The 19301-nt window shown below is 40.5% G+C and overlaps 2 protein-coding genes and 1 non-coding gene across 6 annotated transcripts in view; 2 read left to right on the forward strand and 1 right to left on the reverse strand.

Annotated features, from left to right (window-relative positions):
* slc5a10 (solute carrier family 5 member 10) overlaps positions 1-19301 on the reverse strand; it is a 31472-nt gene that overhangs the window by 12011 nt on the left and 160 nt on the right. The window contains exons 1-10 of one of the 4 annotated variants that reach the window (XM_042399022.1): positions 19003-19020; positions 14500-14685; positions 14335-14406; positions 13484-13588; positions 12831-12890; positions 12388-12492; positions 12180-12285; positions 11982-12062; positions 11671-11876; positions 8219-8354 (exon numbers count right to left, since the gene is read on the reverse strand). In XM_042399022.1, coding sequence (XP_042254956.1) covers positions 8219-8354; positions 11671-11876; positions 11982-12062; positions 12180-12285; positions 12388-12492; positions 12831-12890; positions 13484-13588; positions 14335-14406; positions 14500-14607 — 979 coding nt within the window. In that variant the 5' untranslated portion in view covers positions 14608-14685; positions 19003-19020. Of the gene's footprint in view, positions 1-8218; positions 8355-11670; positions 11877-11981; positions 12063-12179; positions 12286-12387; positions 12493-12830; positions 12891-13483; positions 13589-14334; positions 14407-14499; positions 14686-19002; positions 19296-19301 lie in introns of those variants that run through there. The other 3 variants (XM_042399040.1, XM_042399030.1, XM_042399049.1) reach the window with 3 other exon arrangements.
* Positions 477-10653, forward strand: LOC121887895 (protein FAM83G). Its single transcript, XM_042399013.1, has 5 exons — positions 477-1149; positions 3297-3464; positions 4476-4600; positions 5985-7398; positions 9574-10653. Exons 1-5 carry the CDS (start codon positions 658-660, stop codon positions 9922-9924), a joined length of 2550 nt encoding a protein of 849 aa, XP_042254947.1. The 5' UTR covers positions 477-657; the 3' UTR covers positions 9925-10653.
* On the forward strand, positions 9379-9441 carry LOC121888861. The gene has a single exon (XR_006093343.1). It is a non-coding gene; the product is annotated as a small nucleolar RNA SNORD78 (small nucleolar RNA).

Raw genomic sequence — 19301 nt, forward strand, 5'->3', positions numbered from 1 at the left:
CTTTTTTTTGTCTTTCGGGAACTCTACAGTTGGTTTTTCTGAGCATTCATTGAACATCTGTGAAGCGTGTCCGTCAGACTTCAGCGCTCCAACAAAAAAAGAGGAAAACTGACTCGTCAGCGCAACAGTTAAACTGAGTCACGCAGAGTTTCAACACATTTTAAAGGAGGATTAGATCTTTTCTTTCTCTATCTCAAGTCTGCGTTCCGCTTTGGATTGACTCACTGGCACACACACTGACACACTCATCCACCCAGACAGCTGCCTGTCTCCCTCTGCCTCTGTCTCCATGTCTGCCGGGCCCCGCGGCTGGAGCAGCTGAACCGGGTCGCTGCAGCGGCTGCCCGGCCCCTGTCAGGTGGAGGGCGTGGCGCTGGGCGGGGGGTGCTTTGTTCTCACAACACCTGAGTTCGTGAGAGTAATCTGAGATCTGGGTTGAAGAGCAGCTGTAGCGGTTTACTGCCATCAGATTAAAATCTTTCCCGACCGGAGGGATCTGTTTACCTCCTCGCTGGGTCCAGGTCACGCGGATACATTATGGACCGGAATATCAGATCGCACTTTTTCGTGGTTTGACCCTGCGGACCTGCGAGTGGAAACTGGGTCAGAGCGGTTTCATTTCTTAACTATTTATTGACCGGTGGATATTTTGAAGTCATGGCGTTGTCTCAGATCCAGTGTTTGGACAACCACCACGTCAACTTACGCGTGAGTGAGAGTAAACCAGAGTTTTTCTACAGCGAGGACCAAAGGTTGGCGCTCGAGTCTCTCATCACCGGGGGCCGAGACGCATTCAGGGACTACATCAGCAAGAATGGCGTCCGGGAGTTCCTGTCTGGACCGGAGCTGGAGCGGATTGTTCACATAGCGGAGGCCTACCGGCCCGGGTACGAGCATCACCCGAAACCAGAGACACCAGGACCGGTTCCCATCACCCCAGGATCCGGGGAAGAAGGGGGAGACGGCGAGGTGTCGCTCCAGTACTGGCCAGACCGGTCTGAGGCCTCAGTGGCGGAGCTGGACCTCGGTTGGCCCGAGGCCAGCTCTTACCGGGGGGTCACGCGCGTGACCGTGTACACCCAACCTCCAACTGAGGGGAACACGCACATCAAGGAGGTGGTGCGCAAGAGCATTGCATCAGCCCAGAAGGTAGACATGAAGATGATGATGATGATGATGATGATGCTATGTTATAATGCAGTGATTGAAAAAGTTCCACGAGACTCCAACAAAATCAGATATACAAAGTTACAAAAACTCATCATATCCTGAGTTAAAAAAGAATAAAAACCCTTGTACATTTAATGAAATCTAATACAACAGAGTAAATAACCTGCTCCCTTTATGCAACCCAGAATTTTTAAGCATTACTGACAGTGTGTCAGAGATAAATTGGTACAACTCACTTCTTTTTTTAGATTATAGTTGTGCTGTTGTATTGGATTTCATTATATTGTATCATACATTGCATATCACATTGTATCCATACAAGCTGCATGGCCAAAACACCTTTTAACATGTTAAAGTCCAATGCAATAACACTCCAACACAGAGACTCAAACCAGAGAACTGAGTCAACACTGTATCTGTGCAGTAATTCAATATTATCATTTATAGACTTCCAGCAGACACAATGACAATGATATGAATTTAAAATGTCATTGTTGTACTCACTTCTGTTTTCCACACTAATATTTCCGAGCAATTACACTCACAAAAGCAGTTATTGATGTATTATTTTCATACATATGAAGAGTTTGGTATTATTTGATAGATGACAGTGAAACATGAGTTTGATTATTTATATGATTTTGCCTGCATTTGCCTTATTGATATCATAAAATATCCTATGATTTCAGACCGATATAAAATTACAGAAGTATTCTCAACAAAAACTAAAGGACTGTGGTTTTAATATTTTTCTGGCTGCTCAGTGTAAATAATGAATGAATAATCATTTGCAGTTCAGCACCACAACACCACAATCTACAAATCAGTGCTTGTCTGACAAAGGCATTGCAGGGCTATTGTGTTAGATTGCATTTTATGGTCCGGATGTTTGTCCACTCTCTATAATTCAATAACACTTACTACATGTTAAAGCACTGACAGAGTGAGAATGATTGTTTTGATCACAGATTTGACTTCCTCAGCTGTTTTCTCCATTCAGTACTTATAGCTATGCAGTTATATTCTGGGCTAACAAAGTCATATCTATCAAACATAACATGAAATTGGCTTTTTTGATTGAATCTGATCCTCAGCAGTTCTTTTCTATCTGTTTAGGGTTCTGCTCACTTCTTCATTTCTCATTGTTTTCCTTTTGTCCTGTCTGGCCTCAACCACTCTCACACATGCACCCAGCAAAGTTTTAATGAAACAAGCCTGGTCTTGACACGCCTGCGGGAAAAAAAAAAAAGAAGCCCTGACGTCAATGAATGCGTTAAATGCCAGCGCCCTACGCATCACTTTTACCTCTCACATACATGAATGCTGGCACATGCATGTACACATCATAGTCAAATATCACCCCAGAGCTAAAGAAAAAAACTTAAAGGCCAAATTTAATTGACTTAACGTTAGATATCTTTTCACTGTGCGGTCGGTGTTATATGTGCCCCAAGGTTGTTATTAAATCTTCCTTCTAGTTTTTATAACTTTATCCACAAAATATTTTTTTATTGTCCGCAAGTATAATGACAATGAAGTTGAGTTGAAACCTGTCGTAATAATTAAAACTTCAAGCTTCACTTATTAACAGCAATTCATTGTTTTCTTGTTCAGTTTATTCACCAAGTGTTCAATCTTTGGGGCTGCTGCCTTGTATTAAATGTATCACTATGTGGCAGATGAGAAGTGAGTAGACAGCGCTGTGTGAAGAGTACAATGCTGGCACTATTGTTGGCAAGTTGATGAACCTGCAGAACAAACACTGTCCTGTCACTTCACTTTTTATCACCACTCTGCAAAACATTCTGTGTTTCTAGCAGTCTCTTTATGCAACTTCTAGGTTCATCACAATTAAAATATTCTCTGTCTTTGGGGGGGGGGGTTATTTATTGTTTGAATGCAGTTCTCATAAGTGCCCAACTTCCTTTGAGATTTTTAATGGGTTTAATATTGTTGATAAGAGCAGCTTAAATCGAACCCACCCTCACAGACCAGGAAACACTAACACCATTTGTGGTTTCCTGTGTATGTGATGTTTTTGTGTGTGTGTGTGTGTGTGTGTGTGTGTGTGTGTGTGTGTGTGTGTGTGTGTGTGTGTGTGTGTGTGTGTGTGTGTGTGTGTGTAGGTGATAGCTGTGGTGATGGATGTGTTTACAGATGTGGATATCTTTCGAGACCTGCTGGATGCAGCCTACAAACGTAAAGTTCCTGTATACATAATCATTGACATGGCTGCGGTCCCCTGTTTCCTTTCCATGTGTGGAAGAGCTGATATGCACCGTGGACACCTAAAGGTATACACACACACACACACACACACACACACACACACACACAGATGAACACACGCACACACAGATGAACACGCCCAGATGAAGTTTTGATAAGCTGGGAGATGAGCTAGTTGGATAGATGGCTACTCTTGATAAGTACAGCATAAAATAAAATAGTTTATTTGAAAAAGTTCCATTGCCAGCATTTTAAATAAAATGTTTAGTGAAAGATACATTTTCCAAAGTATAATTTAACGCAAAAAACTGTTTGAATGTATGGCATATGATTGACATAGGTGTAACAGGTTTTGCCTGCAGGCCTTGATAAGGTTCATGCAGCAGCTTGTTGGTCTCTATAGGCTGAATTTCTTTGTCATTCTTTGTCTCTCTGAGTTAAACTGGTCTAGGCAGTAACAGAAAACACTTAGTGTTTCATGGGGAATTTTGTAAATATTTTAGACTGGAAGTCATAGAGATATTAGGCACATTCCCGTCTGTGCTGAAGGCAATTAGACAAACCACACACAGGCTCACTTTACTTTCTGTAAAGTTTTCTCTTTCGTTTCTCCTTCTTTCTTCCTCATAGCTTTAACCACAAGACCCCCTCTCTTTCAACTTCTTTGTCATATGCCATCTCTGTTGTTATGATGAGTATTTACGACATCTATGGTTAGTGTCTCCTGTGAGATTTCACACAGAAGATTTACTTATGAGGTAACACTCGGCCAGGAGCCACACCCTTATCACAGGGCTGAAGACAAACACTGCAGGGTGTGCCATACAAGCATGTACACACATTGATACAGTCCATGCTCTAACCTGTAGAGTCAGCAAACACGAGGTTACGATGGTATTAATAGAGAAACGCTGTAATTAAGCAACATGAAAACTTGTTTTTTACTGTTTCCCCATTCTCTTGTCTCACCCTGATTTCTCTTTTGTTCACTAAAATCCTTCCTTTTGTCAACAACAAATCCCAAGAGCCTCTTTCTATGTAGCATTAAACCTTTGTGTGTGTGTGTGTTTGTGCAGAATCTGCGTGTGCGCTGCTGCGGAGGAGTGGAGTTCTTTACACGGTCGGCACAGAAGTTGCGTGGTTCTCTGAGCCAGAAGTTTCTCCTGGTAGATGGAGACAGAGCCATCTCTGGTTCATACAGGTGAGCAGTGTTATGAGTGTGCACTATTATGCATCTACACAGTGCATTTCTTTATACAATATACTTTACTCATGTAGTTAAAGCTGCACTAATCAATATTTTTGTATTACAAATCGATCAAATGACTGTGTGTGTGAAAAGGGATCACTCTAAGAAAAACCCACAGATATTAATCGGCCAACTCTGCAGTTCCTCTTCACTCTGTGGAGTGTTTTGGTGTCTTTCAGTTCAGTATTTTGGTTTTCTGGCCCACATCCGCATCTCATCCAGTCTACTTCAGTTTCCAGTAGCAGCAGGCAGCTGTTTACAGCAAAAAGCTCTGATAAACTCACTCTACCCAATCTACTCTACCTGCCCTGCACCGAACGGCAGACCAACAAAGCTAATGACCAGCTGGTGAGATAGTGTGGCATTTAGCAGCCAAATAGACAGATATTTTCATCAGGAGTTGGCGGAGACCAAAACGAAGCTAATGCGAGTCTGAATAATGACATGATTCCAATGCTGGATGTGTTAATAGACAACTGGTAGCTAACACTTTTGCCACAACAACCTAATAAGATGATAATATGTCAGTGTTGAGTTTTCAGCTTGTTGAGCTGCCCCAAAGTGAGCAAAAATATCCATTAAAGCCACTACGTCTAGAATTATAAAATTTATAACTTTGGTACCTCCCAGTGTTAGTATCAGACAAAAACACTGGGGCTGACAGCAGTGCATGCAAATATACACCCCCGCCTCCCACCATCCCATCCAGAAATACTGAAATGAATGGGCTCAAAGCAACACAGTGACACCACCAGTTTTCACCGGTAATGTCTCATTTCTTTACAAAAAATTACTTATACCATCAAAATAATTTGCAAGATGCTATAATTACATAAAAATTCTACCCACTAATAATTTTTTCCTTGGGCAGACACTGAAAGCATGCCGAACTGTATCTGTAAGAGCTAATTTCTGAAAATGATGTAGATTTTCCAGCATTGTAAACCTTCACCTCAACACACACAGACTTTTCAGTTCTCTGTCATTTTGGTCTTGTAGTTACCTATTTACCAACATCTTTGCATGCAGTCTTAGACTGTATCTCACTAGTGCTGTTCCACCAGGAAATTGAGGACAAACATGCAAGAATCATGTGATCAAAGAGCATAATGTGATGCATGACTTCAGGGTACAATTGTCTGATGTAATGATTAAAAGTAACATGGGTTTTCTCTATGGGTGTTATGACATAGAAGAAAGTGTTTTTGGGACAAACAGAAACTGGGACAGATTTAGCAGGCTGGAAAAGCTGTGATACATCTAAGTGACATTCAGAATAGCAGATAAAAAGGAAACACTGGTGTGAAATAATGTCTGCATGTTTGTGTTATTCCAGCTTCACCTGGTCCTCCTCTCGTTTGGACCGTAACCTCATCACAGTGATCACAGGGCAGGCAGTGGAGACCTTCGACCTGCAGTTTCGGGACCTTTTCCTCATGTCCAGAGGTGTGTCTCTCAGCAAGGTTCCAATGGTAGATGAACCAATCCCTGACCCGCTCCCTCAGGCAGCTCCTGCTCCGGTGTCAGCTACTGTTGCTAGGAAGCTTATCAATCCCAAATATGCCCTTGTTGTCACAGGGACTCACACAAGTCCCACCTCATCAGACCAGAACTCCAGCAACAAGAACTCAAATTCCCAGAATCCCACTGGGCTAAAATTTAGGAAAGGACGTCTTAAGAATGTTTCAGAAGAGCCACCCATACATCCTGGATTGGCCCATCTGGAGAAAGCGTACCTGATTCCGTACCTTCCCACCTGGCCAGAGCCAGACCCGCCGAGCGATGTGATTGGTTTCATCAACATCAGGGATGAAAAGCGTGCCAATCAGGTCCACTTGCAGAGGTCAGAGCGGTTTGAGGTCAGTCAGGCAATACGCTTCAAGTCACCGCTGACACTACCAGCACAGACTGAGGCACCTGCGTCTGGTCAGGATGCGAATGCTGCAGAAACAGCAGAACCTCCTTCTGGGAATACAAGTGCTGAAGCCTCCACTCCTGTGAGCCCAACCAATAAACAGCTCAAAGAGCAGAAACACACAGCTCCAAGTAAAGACCAAACTGATGCAACAGATTCCCGAGGCCCCCCTCAGCAGCCCAGCACTCCTCTAACACAGGACACTCACAAACCAAATGCACACACTCCCACATGTGAATCCAACGTTACTGCAGATTCACAGCCAACAGACAATGCTAGACAAACTCCAGAGGCACAAATTGCAGCAACTCCCGTTCCTAAACGCCGCACACTGCAGTTGGTCATTGAACCTGCACCCTCAGAGCAGCCTAGTGAAGCAAAGGTCACTCTGATAAAAATTGACCCACAGGACATCCCCGATGGCTGTCCTACCAAAAAGAGAACCGAGAAAGATGTAACACAAGGCCGTGGCCGCCTTACATCAAATAAGGATGGCGGGGACTCTGGCAGCAATGGCGATGGCAGCCAAGACAGCACTAAGGTCATGTGTGACCGAGCAGCCAATGACGAACCTTCAAGTGCTTCCACGGCATCAGACGAGGAGTTTTATGATTGTTCCCAGCAGCAGCCGAGCGACCCGTTGACCAACAGAGTCACGACAGGGTCAGGCCACGGGCATCGCCAAGGTGACGGGGTCAACATGATGGCCCGCCTCTCTCAGAGCATGCTGGATCTGCGGGAACCCAGCCAGTCAGAGGACAGCTCTGACCTCATCCGCCAATCACAGCACCTGCGCAGACATGGTCATCCCTCACCACACAGGCATATAGGACAGGTAAGCACCCAGTAGAAATTATTTCAATACTACATTTAAGCCCCTAAAATGTGGGGATTTGTTTCATTGTAAATCTTTGGATTTGGGACTGTTGGTCTAAACATTGGGTCTTGGAAACTATGAAATTATTTTTCACTATTTTTTTTAAACTTTTTTAGACTAAACCATGAATTGATTATTTGAAAAAAATGATCAATGGTAAATCACTAATAGAAAATATTGTTAGTTGTAGAGCTGAAACAGTTAGTCTATTATGAAATCAACAGCAAATTAATTGGTAACCATTTTAATAATTGATTAGTAAATACCAAAATCGTACTTAGTTCCAGCTTTTCAGTTGTGAGGTCTTACTGTTTTCCCCTTTTCATACCATTGTAAATTGAACATCTTTGAGTTTTTGACTGTTGGACGGACAAAACAAGCACTATAAAGACACTACTGCAAATGATTAATCGATGAATCAAGAAAAATAGTTATTTGCAGCCGTAATTAACACAAGTAGATAATGACACATTGCTGTCAAATTCTTTTTTTAATGTTTATTGCATAATCACTGAGTAAAAAAGAGCAGAGGTTTCCAGGAGTAATGCTTGGCATGAACAGGGAGGCGGTTTGAACAGGGAGGCGGCATGATTCAGTGATAATCCAGAGTTCCAGGGAAGACACAGACTCTGACACACTCACACACACGCATAAAACCATCAAAATGGGTGTGTTTCGCCAGTGGTGTCCAAAGCAAGACACTACCTGCTGACAGTAAACATAACTTACCCTTTTTTTAAATGTGTTTGTGTGTGTGCCAACATGTGTGTGCATGCACCTGGATAGAGAGCACGGCTGATCATGCCAGGGAGGATGATGAAGATAAAGGGCAGCATCTTCAGATAGGCAGCCAGGAGAGATGCTCCTTTCACATGGCTCATGTTCTTAGCAGACAGGGACCGTTGCACAATCACCTGCAAATACAGAAAAATAGCACCTTTCAAAAGACATAAAAACAAGAAATGTATAGTGTAATAAAATATAAATAAATGTGATTGAAATAAAGTCCAATTTAACAGATGAAACTAAAGAATGAATTTAGTAAAAGCACAGAAGTAGAACAATGAAAAAAAGACAGAAAATGCTATTCTGAAATTATGTGTTTTTAGGAGAAGGGTTAGCAGGTCAGAAATATAGTCAGGATCCAACCCCTTACATGCCTTAAAGATAATCATTAAAATCTACTCTAAAACATACAGACAACCAATGTAAAGGTGCTAAAATTGAGGTTGTATGCAATCACCTGTTGGATCTATTCTTGTTGTTCTGAACCAGTTGAAGCTACAATACAGTAGGTTGTATTGACCCAAATAGGAATAAAGATCTTATCTAATAACAAAAAAGGTGATTGCATATAACCTCAGTAATATAGTAATGTTACAATGATGCATGAAGCAAGATTGGACAACAGAATTCAGATGCTGATCAAAATTAAGCTTATCAAACGTGACACTGAGATGAATTGTCAGAGCCCATGATAATATAAGAAAGTTCTGAGATTTTTACTTGTCTAAGGCAGATCTGTCGAGTGCTCCGTTTCATGACATCATTTATGCAGCCGCAACAATAAGTAGACCGAAACAAAACTAATTGACCATTATTATGATAATCGATTAATCATTTAAATAATTTTTCAAGCAAACATTTGATGGCTCCAGGTCCTCAAATGTGAGAATTGGCTTCTTTTCTTGGTATTACATCATAGTAAATTGAATCGTTTTGATTGTTGGTATGTTGGTTGGACAAAACAAGACATTAATGATGTCACCTTGTCTTCTGGATACTGTGATAAGCATTTTTCACTGTTTTCTGGTGTTGTATAGACCAAACAATTAATTGATTAATGTAGTAAATAATCAGTAATGACAGTCATTGTTAGTTGCAACCCTGACCTTTAGAATTAAAGTAGATCTGTGAATCATTTGCATAAAAATTGCACTGATATGATGCTTTTGAAATATCTGACCTAAAGTTAGCATATAGATAGAAAATAGTAAAGGACTGAGGATTGATCCCTGAGGTACTCCATGTATGAAATAGGTAGTGGAGGATTTCCCCTACAGGCACTATGTGTAATTCTTTTGGACTTCATGATGTCCTACTCATCTCTCTCTGCTTCTTCTATCTGTTTAGTTGTTCCAGGGCTCTAGATCTCCTGGTCGAGATGCAAGACTGAGAGGACCTAAAGTAATCATTGCTAAACCAGGAAGTTTTCACCGCCCCACCCGAGCAGCAGGCCCTGTGATTGGAGGCCACCGTTACTGGCAGGGTCAAACGCTGCAGCCAGAGACACGCTCTGGTCGGTCACCACGACGCCACAGCCCGGGCTACAGAAAGGCAGATCACGCTTCGCCACAGCCACCAGCCAACCAATCAGGGTTACTAGGAGTATCTTTCTCAAAAGCGAGCAATTTAAAACACTTGAAGGCACGAAGCGGAGCCTCCCAGAAGAAAGTGCCTCAAAATAACAAGCCTGCTAGGTAGAACAGTGGGCCAGTTCAGGTACACAAAGATGTTATAAACTTCCTGCTAAAGAATACATGACTCTGCTCTGAGGCTAAGTAAATGGGATTTTTTTGACTGTTAACTAGGGTTTAACAGTTTATTTGATAATATGTTTTGAAAGGCACTGTCTGTAAATGAATCACATGAATTTCCAAAAATGCATCCTGGTAAATGGCTCCTGTGTAATGTACTAATTTTAGAGGCAGATAGTGATATCTGTGAGAGAATAAACTTGATAATGACATATCAGCTGATATTTGTGTGTTTACAAATGTGCATAAATGCATAACCAGATACATTTGAGAAAGATTCCCTCAAGAGGCAGGGTATTTTCTTACTACATGCCACAACGGTGGTCATCTGTGATACTCTATGATGTAGTAACAATTCTCTGAAAAAATATTTCTAAATTACCTCGTGCTTTTCTTTTTCGGAAAATTGTACTGGAATATTGTGTCCATATCCGACACACACAGATGCAATGTATGTGTGACAAACAATGTCAGCCCACTGATATACAAGTGGCTCTTGTGTTGATAACCACTGTGATTGGTTACTGATGGTGTGAGGGTGATGTGATGGCTTTCACATATTTGGAAGATGTCATTGATGACTTATGCAGATGTAAAGAACATGTTTATATGTGATGTTAAACACTGATATGGGACCAAAAGTGAATGTTATAAATAAAATAACATTATTATTGACTATTGATGAAATATTCTTGCTTTGGTTTTTTTTTGACTGGACTTGCTCAGGTAAATCCACCATTGATTGAAGAATCTTGCAGCAGTATATATCTCATAAGTTTATCATGCTGAAAGTGAAAGTACATAATGAAGCCTAGACCGTGTACCCACACAACTGAAATGGGTATAATCTTTAACAGTTAGGTGATTGTGTATGTGTACAGTAAGGTATTTTTAGTATGTCTTTGACTCACAGACAGAATATAAATGTAGCATTTAGTTTTCTGAAGGGATTTTTAAAGCCTTGAGTTTGGGTTTGGCACAAAATCTTCATCTGGGCAACAGGGTGGAGCCTGAACTTTCTGTCTTTCCTTTTGCTAAGATTTCTGGAAGCAGCCACATTAGTAGAATGGAGTCTTCTGGGTCAAGTAGTGTGAGCAAAACCAAACAAATATTACAGTGTGATTGAAAGCTCATTCTTGACCCTAGAAACAATAGTGGACAACACTTTATCACCACAAGGTCCATTTAGTGGCTATTTTAGAGGTTTTGATTATATTGCATGACTTTCCTCAGCGGATGTAGATCCATTAATTTAGATTTCTATTTTTTTTTTAAACTGTAGTTGACAGAACAATCTCACCACAATGTCTGTTTATTAGCTTTTCTAGAGATTGAGTATTTGGAGGAGAGAACAAAGGCAAACACTAAGATTATTACCTAAACTATGTGCTGGAAACTTATCATTACATTTGGCAGAAACTACAGAGCAAAACAACATGAAAGAAAATGGTTAATAGCTTTTTAACAGTACAGTTATTTTAAAAAAAGTGCCATCAGAACACATAAGGGAGAGAAAGTTGGCTATTTAGACCTTATATGTGGAAAATGGGTTTGTATTTTGAAAGAGAAGTTGGGTTTTCCTGAGTAAGTCCTCAACGGCCTTTAGAGGAACTCACATGCAAAGCTTTGGTAGTTTCCACTTGCTTTGCCTGTATATGCACATGCATGTGTTTGTGTGAGTATGTACATGTACCTGGTCAGTGCACCAGTACCAGGTGGCCAGTATGGTGAGCCCCAGGGTCATGCCAGGCCAGGGCAGATCTCCAGTGACAGCGTCTCTGAACAGGTGCATGGCGTCCTGACGTGGCAGGTGGCAGGTACTGTTGGGAATGATCTTGCTTGGCACCGCCATACTGTAAACTCGCTCCAGGTTACTGTAGCCACCAATCTTGTTAAAGGCTGCAGACCAGGAACACATATTTCCTTAAAATAACTGCTGTTTTATGACTGAAAATATGTTTGCATAATTCCTCCGTGCATTTAAATGATGGAAATTGTGCATACCAGTAATTGTTAGGATGATTGCACCTACAATCATGATAAATGTCTGTAGAGTGTCAGTGTAGATTACAGCAGCAAGACCGCCTGAAAGGAAGTAAGTGTGTTGAGGAAATCTTTTAATATCAGCCAACAACATTTTTATGTATCGTTTCTAAAAAAGTACATGAAAACAGTAGTAACAGATGTACAGTATTTGTCTACCAGCAATAGTGTAGAGAGCAGTGACCACCAGCATGAGGACTGTGGACAGGTAGAGGTTCCATCCCAGACACACCTGAACAAACAAGGCTCCAGAGTACAGGTCAGTCTGGCGACAGAAAGACAACACATCACAGAAGACTCGGATTAGATAGTGTTGCTAGGGGGCCAAATAACACCAAAGGCAGTGTGATTTATCTGCTTGTCATACTGATATCTTTGTGAAGACGGACAACAGCAGTGAGAGGACAGCCAGGTAAGTTCGGATCCTCTCTCCCCCGAAACGACGGCCCAGGTACTCCGGCATTGTCACGATCTGAACACACACATTTCAACACACTCACACAACTGAGGCAAACTAATAAACCTGCCAATGGGCAGAAAGTAACTGTGGGCAAGTTTCATCTGTTTTGAATAAAATTATGAAGAGTAATTATTTATTATTAGTTATTCGAAGACAGTTAAATTTATGTGCAGTGTAGTGTAACACCCTGTTTGGGAATTTTATAGGTGGGGAGTGCTTGTGAGGACAGCGTCTCTTGGCACCAAATGTACCCGCACCTGGCACCAAATGTACCCGCAGAGCCAGCCTTAACAAGCAGACACGCACTTGTGTTTGTGTGTGTGTGTGTGTGTGAGTGTGTGCAAACTAACCCCTGAGGAGATGTAGACAGGCACAAAAACCCAGGCCAGAGCCAGCAGCACATAGGTGGCCTGTGAGAAAGACAGAAAGGAGATGGAAAGAGGACAGAGAGGTTTGACCAGATTCCCCACAACAGTCGTCTCAGGCAGAAAAATCAAACTGAAGTAAAAGTTTTAACTCATTATGTGCTTGGTATGCAGGAGCTTTTGTGCTGCTGCTGTCTTTAACGGAGTGACTCATGCCTCATGTCTAAGGCTTAATTTGGCTTTGTGGCATTAAAGAGTTCTGCTAGTGCCCCCTGCTGCTGGCTGTCTGTTACAGCTATTTGGGGAAGTTCAGACAAAAAAAAGGAAACAGTAATTTAATCAGTTTTTTAAGTCTAGACAGCCATTTTCCAAGAGGTAGTCTGGTAAAATAGCTTTTGAAATTTTACATGTCAATTGTTTTCTTTTCAGTTATTGTAGCTCAGTGTTGTTTTTCTTGCACAAATCATTTGTCTGGTCAGTCGTATTAATACAATACACCACAAAAGAAATAGCATGTACAGAGATTAGCAGGCCATCTCTGCTTCATTCCAGACTATATTGTGTTATGGTACTATTAATAGATAAATTTTAATAGTGTCTCATAACGTTTTGTTGAATAGATGTTTGTCTATACTCACGTTCCATTCAAAGCCAGTGACAGCGATGCCTCCAGCTGCTCCAGTCCCAGCCAAACCAATAAACAGACCTGAGCCCTCTGAACTGGCAAACAGAGACGCTCCAATCTGCACAAACACACGGACATTTGAATTTTTTTTTTAATCCACTGATTACATTAATTAATAATACAGGATTCAATATATTTACAGAGGTTACATACATGATTTGACACACAGGCAGGCCACGTTACATCATAACTAGGGCTGCAACTAATGATTATTTTCACTATTGATTAATCTGACAATTATTTTCCCAATTAACTGATTAGTTTTTTTTGTCTATAAAATGCCAGAAAATGATGAAAATGTCATTCACTGTTTCCCAAAGCCCATGATGCAACCTAAAATGTCTTGTTTTGTCCGGATCAACAGCCCACAGCCCAAAGAAATGCAGTTTACTATCAAAGCAAATATCACAAGAAAATATTCACATTTAAGAGAATGGAACCAGAGGATTTTGGTATTTTTTTCTTAAAAAAACACTCAAAACTAATTGATTATCACTATATAGTTGGCGATTCATTTTCTTCCAGTTGATTAATCAACTTATTGTTGCAGCTCTAAGCATAACCCACATACAGCTTGTTTGTGGACATGCCTAATGCTGCCAAAAATCACTAATCTATATTCATATCCACGCACACTGACATTTACAACCAGACACTTCTAAAAGTTTATCAGATAAAGCTTCATCCCATTACAGATCAAAAATACAGAACAAGAATTAGAAACTTCTCTTTTTTATATATACAAAAACAACATCATGAGTATTAGAGATGCTACAGAACAGATTATGAAAGATACACACTCACCGGCCACCAGGCCATGTCCCGTCCAGCCAAGAAATATCCACTCAGAGTATTCCTGCTCACCCGGCATGATGACTGACGGAGAAAACAAGAGTTACACACAAGCGTCCGTCCATACAAACATTCACACAAGCAGAAAACACACACAAATGCACCTCTGACTCTTACCCAGATGCCGACAGCGAGGTTGAGAAGAAAGTAGGTTACTATGACGATAATGTCAGAGAAGCTGAATGACTGCGACAGGGCGTAGAAGTTGATGGTGGAATTCGGCATCCTCAGTGTTCACAAGAATGTGCACACACTTAAAAATGCACCAAAACTGCACAACTTTGCTTCTTGTGTTGTTCTTTCCTTTCAGTCACACATATACACACACCTGTTACGATCTCACACTGTAGACCTACTTTAAAAACACCAAGAAAAAATCATTACACTCCCTAAACTATAAATTTTTTTCAAACTAACCAGTACTACACAGTCTAATGAAGAACTTCTAAATGCTTCCCATCCAGCCCATCTACAAAAAACAGTCTTCCAACACACACACACACACACACACTCAAACACACACTGCAGCCCTTGGTGAAAGTCCCCTCTCGGCTGGACTACCAGCTGACCTCGCTGTTACCAAAAGCCTGAGACAAGGTGTTACATGTACGTGTGAAGAGGGCAGTCCCTTGGTTGAATTGATGATTAAACACATCACCTTAATGTGGCACCTGCAGCGCTGACACACACGCTGTGCTAGGGGATAATGGAGTGTGCGGTATGGGTGAAGAGTGGAGTACAGCAGATGCTCATGTGGACCAGAGTCCACGCTGATGCACACACACACACTCACACACACAGGTGGTCAATCATTGCCGATGACAAGTTTATAATCATTAGCGTCTAAACACACAAACATCTGCTGGTAAGTGCTAAGTAGAGTCAGTGAAAGTGTGTGAGAGTGAAACAGAGAGTTTCTGAACTGTTTACGGTTTCATTCAGTAATTATCAGGAAGTAACCTATAAGTCTGAGAAACACTTTCACTCCAGTAAGACTAACATTTGAAAACCCTGTCACCTTTTACAAAATGAGTTTGGACACAATTTCTTTTTGTCTTGGAATGAAACATATATATATATATATATATATATATATATATATATATATATATATATGTATATGTATATATATATATATGTAACTCTTTATCAACTCTGAGCCACATGAGCTCTTTTGTGCATGAACTAACGTCGAAACGACACATAGCTGCCCAAGACACATTTAGTATCCAAATGTCCAAGTACGTGTGAACTGCTAAACTTTGGGCACTATGTAGTCCTTTCTTTATTGATATTACAATGTTACAATTTTATTTAGCAGACGCTTTTATCCAAAGCGACGTACACATGAGAGTTAATACAACACAAGCAAGGAACTAGTCGGGAACTCGAATAAGACGTGCCATAAAGCTAAATGCAGGTTTGATAGGATGTAAGAAATGTATAGAGTCCATCAGGTGCGGTGGTGTTCATGAAAGAGCTGGATCTTTGGCTTTTTTCTTAAAGATTGAGAGGGACTCTGTGGATCAAGTGGAGTTTGGTAACTCGTTCCACCACCGGGAACTTTGAATTTGATGCGGGCAGCAACCGGGAGCCAGTGGAGGGATATCAACAGCGGAGTCACGTGCTGTTTTGGGCTGGTTGAAGACCAGACGTGCCACTGTGTTCTGGATGATCTGCAGATGTTTGAATGTACATGCGGAGAGGCCTGCCAGAAAGGAGTTGCAGTAGTCAATACGTGATATTAGGAGAGCCTGTATCAGGAACTGTGCTGCATGCTCAGACAGGGAGGGTCTGATCTTCCTGATGTTGTACAGGGCTAATTGACACGACTGCGCACTTGAGGCCACATGAACCTTAAATGTTAATTGGTAATCAATCATGACACCAAAATTTCGGGCAGACTTTGTGGGCATGTGTTGGGCTGATTCGAGCTGGATACGGATCTGTTGTTGTATAGATGGACTAGCTGGGATGACAAGGAACTCAGAGGTTAAGCTGAAAGTAGCATTCCTTTATCCATGCTGAGATATTGGCAAGGCATGACGAGATCCGTGCCGAGACTGTGAGGTCTTCTGGCAGGAACGATAGGAAGAATTGGGTATCGCCCATATAGCAATGGTATGAGAAACCATGGGAGCAGATGATTGCACCAAGTGAGGTAGTGTATATTGGAAAGAGAAGGGGACCGAGCACTGACCCTTGAGGAACCCCTGTGGATAAGCCTTGTGGTTTAGACACTCCCCCAACTCCAAGATACTCTAAAAAATCTCCCTGAGAGAGATGTAAACATACTCAAATTAAAGCTGACACTTGGCAATTTGTAATATAGTAGTTCATTGTTTTATCTCAAACTGAATGTGCTGAAGCATTTTGGTACTGTGCTCACTCTGCTGTAAACGCCTCCTTAGGACATAATAGAAACTGTTTGCACTGATTCATTTTGAAAGAGCAACGGCCAATGGGGAAACTCCAACACTGGGCCGGCCGACCAATGGTGTATAACTTCATCACTCAATGAGTCAGTCAGTGACGGACAGACACTTGGGGTAATAGGGTTGGTCTGTGGCTGTCTAGCCAAAAATGTGTTAACTGTCCAAATACTTACTGTCTGGACTGTATATAGTCCATCATTTGGTCAGATCACCATAAATACTAAGTTAATAAAGGGTTACAAGAAAAGTACAGATGACCATAAATACAAGACATTACAGTCAAGTTTTCCTATTTTTTTTACCAAATAGGTTACAGTATAACCTATTTAATCCATCAACATGTAAAAATCCCAATTTTTCAATAACTAAATACAACCTCATGATGAGGGCTAAATAGCTCAATACATTAGATGAATAAAGCATGCTATATTTGAGAGAAATTGTTTAATTTTGACAGTATGACCAGTGACTGGTCTGCACATAACTGTGTGTGTGCTCTCAAATATGGATATTTTTCACTCTGAGACAACGTGAGTAAAAGAGAAGCCGAGAGGAAAAGAAGAGTGTCTGGTGAGTTTGCTTTCGTGCTCCCTGATGTGAAATTAATTCAGTGCCACACACAAACTGCTGGCCAGTGTTTGTCTGCTATAAGGAGCAGATGGTGGCAATGGAGACACCCTGACGTCACACACATCATCATTAATCTCACACACACATATGCACACAACAAAATGTAAAAGCTTAAGATGAACAAATGTTTTTGTGCAGTACAGTTACTCTTATTACTTTGCGAGTAAAAGGACTTGGAATATTTTGTTATTCGAAGACTTGGTAAATACTGGGACAGTAATCAAACCATTAAAATAAATAAATGCATATAAATCTATTTTAAAAACTTTTATATAATTTTATGTCATATGTCAAGTATTAGAAAAGAGGGAACAAAGAAGGGTTTATGTGTGTGTCTGCATACACGCCTTATGACTGATCATGTATGGTCATTGTAAAATATCACTAAGCAGAATCAACTTATCTTGTGTCATTAACTTAACATAAATATAGACGTTTTATGAATTTTAAGTTTATCAAACTTTAAATTTCCATTTTAAGACACATTTCTCAATTTATGAACATGAGATAGTGTTTTGCCTTGAAATGTTGAGCTGAATAAATGTACTGCTAAATAAAGTTTGAGGGTTAAAACTCCTCAGAGACTCTTATTGTTTGTAGTCTGAAGAAAACAGTCGGAAACTTGCTGTGTGTCTGTAATACCTGTTCAGATATCATCTTAAACTCGGCATTACCTGCAAGTGTTACTTGAAATCACAACTAGTTTGGGAGTTAGGCCTAATTGTGGTCCTGTATCCAACTTAAACAAGTGTGATGCCTTCAGTGCACATACACTGAGAATGGACTTTTCAGTGAAGGAAGAGATTTCTTGTGTTCAGCAGTTAAACTTCTGAAATGAAAAATATGTGCATATTCATAGATTCAGGATTTTTCAATGAGAGAAGGAGTAGATGTATTTTTTTAAGAATTTCTAACTAGGCATTTTTTGGGGGAAAAACCATATTAGACACAAATTATTATTCAAACCAAAGTATCTTTATATATCTTAAAACGTGTGAAGGGGGGATCTTTAACTTTAACAGTCAGTTTAACAGCAGACAGACAGACTGTCAAGAAGCTCTGCAGATAAACTCAGGAAAGCTGCTACAGGACAGCACTAATGGGGATTTTACTGGGATACGAATGAGCCCTACATTCAAATAAATCCTACAGAATGTGGGTTGTAAATATGTCAAACAAATCATTAATCATGTCATTAATCAGTGTCAACTCTGCTGTGGTGGCCAAAAAGTGATACAGGAAATAAATAAGTAAGTAAGACTGATTAAAAATAAGTAAATTAAAATGTTCCCTAAAAATACTAAATTAATAAAGGAAATAAATGTGCTTTTTTTTAAAAAAAAAAAATCATATTATTTTTTTCTACATTTAAGTATTTATTTATGCATTTCCACATTTATTAATTTCCATATTTGGGTCCCCATACTCCACAGGGATATCAAAGAAAATTTGAGGCAGTTTGAAAGTAGTTCAGCTAGCTTACACAAAGGTAATTATCCAACAAGGAATTAAGACATAAAAAATCAAAACATTAAGAAGAAAGGGTGGGACTCACCTGAGGCAGACTAAGTGCAACTAAGGCTGATGAAAGAAAAAGAAGAGTCACATTTGATGAAGTTATGCTAAAATTGATCTGTACAACATGGCCTCTCGAGTGGCGCCACCCGCTGGTCAACGGTTACAAACGGCGCCACTAGTTGTAAGATTTTTACAGGCTAATAGAAAAAAATGCATTTATCGTCTTAGAGTCACTGTCACTTTTTTAAGCTTCATGGTGAATAATATGTATTAAAACTCATGTAAAGGCTACAGACTTAAAATCTTTTCTACATGAAAAGGATAGAATAAATTTAC

This window comes from Thunnus maccoyii, chromosome 2, assembly GCF_910596095.1.
Source record: "Thunnus maccoyii chromosome 2, fThuMac1.1, whole genome shotgun sequence".
Lineage (NCBI taxonomy): Eukaryota > Metazoa > Chordata > Actinopteri > Scombriformes > Scombridae > Thunnus > Thunnus maccoyii.

Coding starts and splice junctions, on each gene's coding strand:
- LOC121887895 (XM_042399013.1), top strand. CDS start 658: ATGGCGTTGTCTCAGATCCAGTGTTTGGACAACCACCACGTCAACTTA. Junction 3,465..4,475: donor TGCACCGTGGACACCTAAAG/GTATACACACAC, acceptor GTGTTTGTGCAG/AATCTGCGTGTGCGCTGCTG. Junction 7,399..9,573: donor CACACAGGCATATAGGACAG/GTAAGCACCCAG, acceptor CTATCTGTTTAG/TTGTTCCAGGGCTCTAGATC.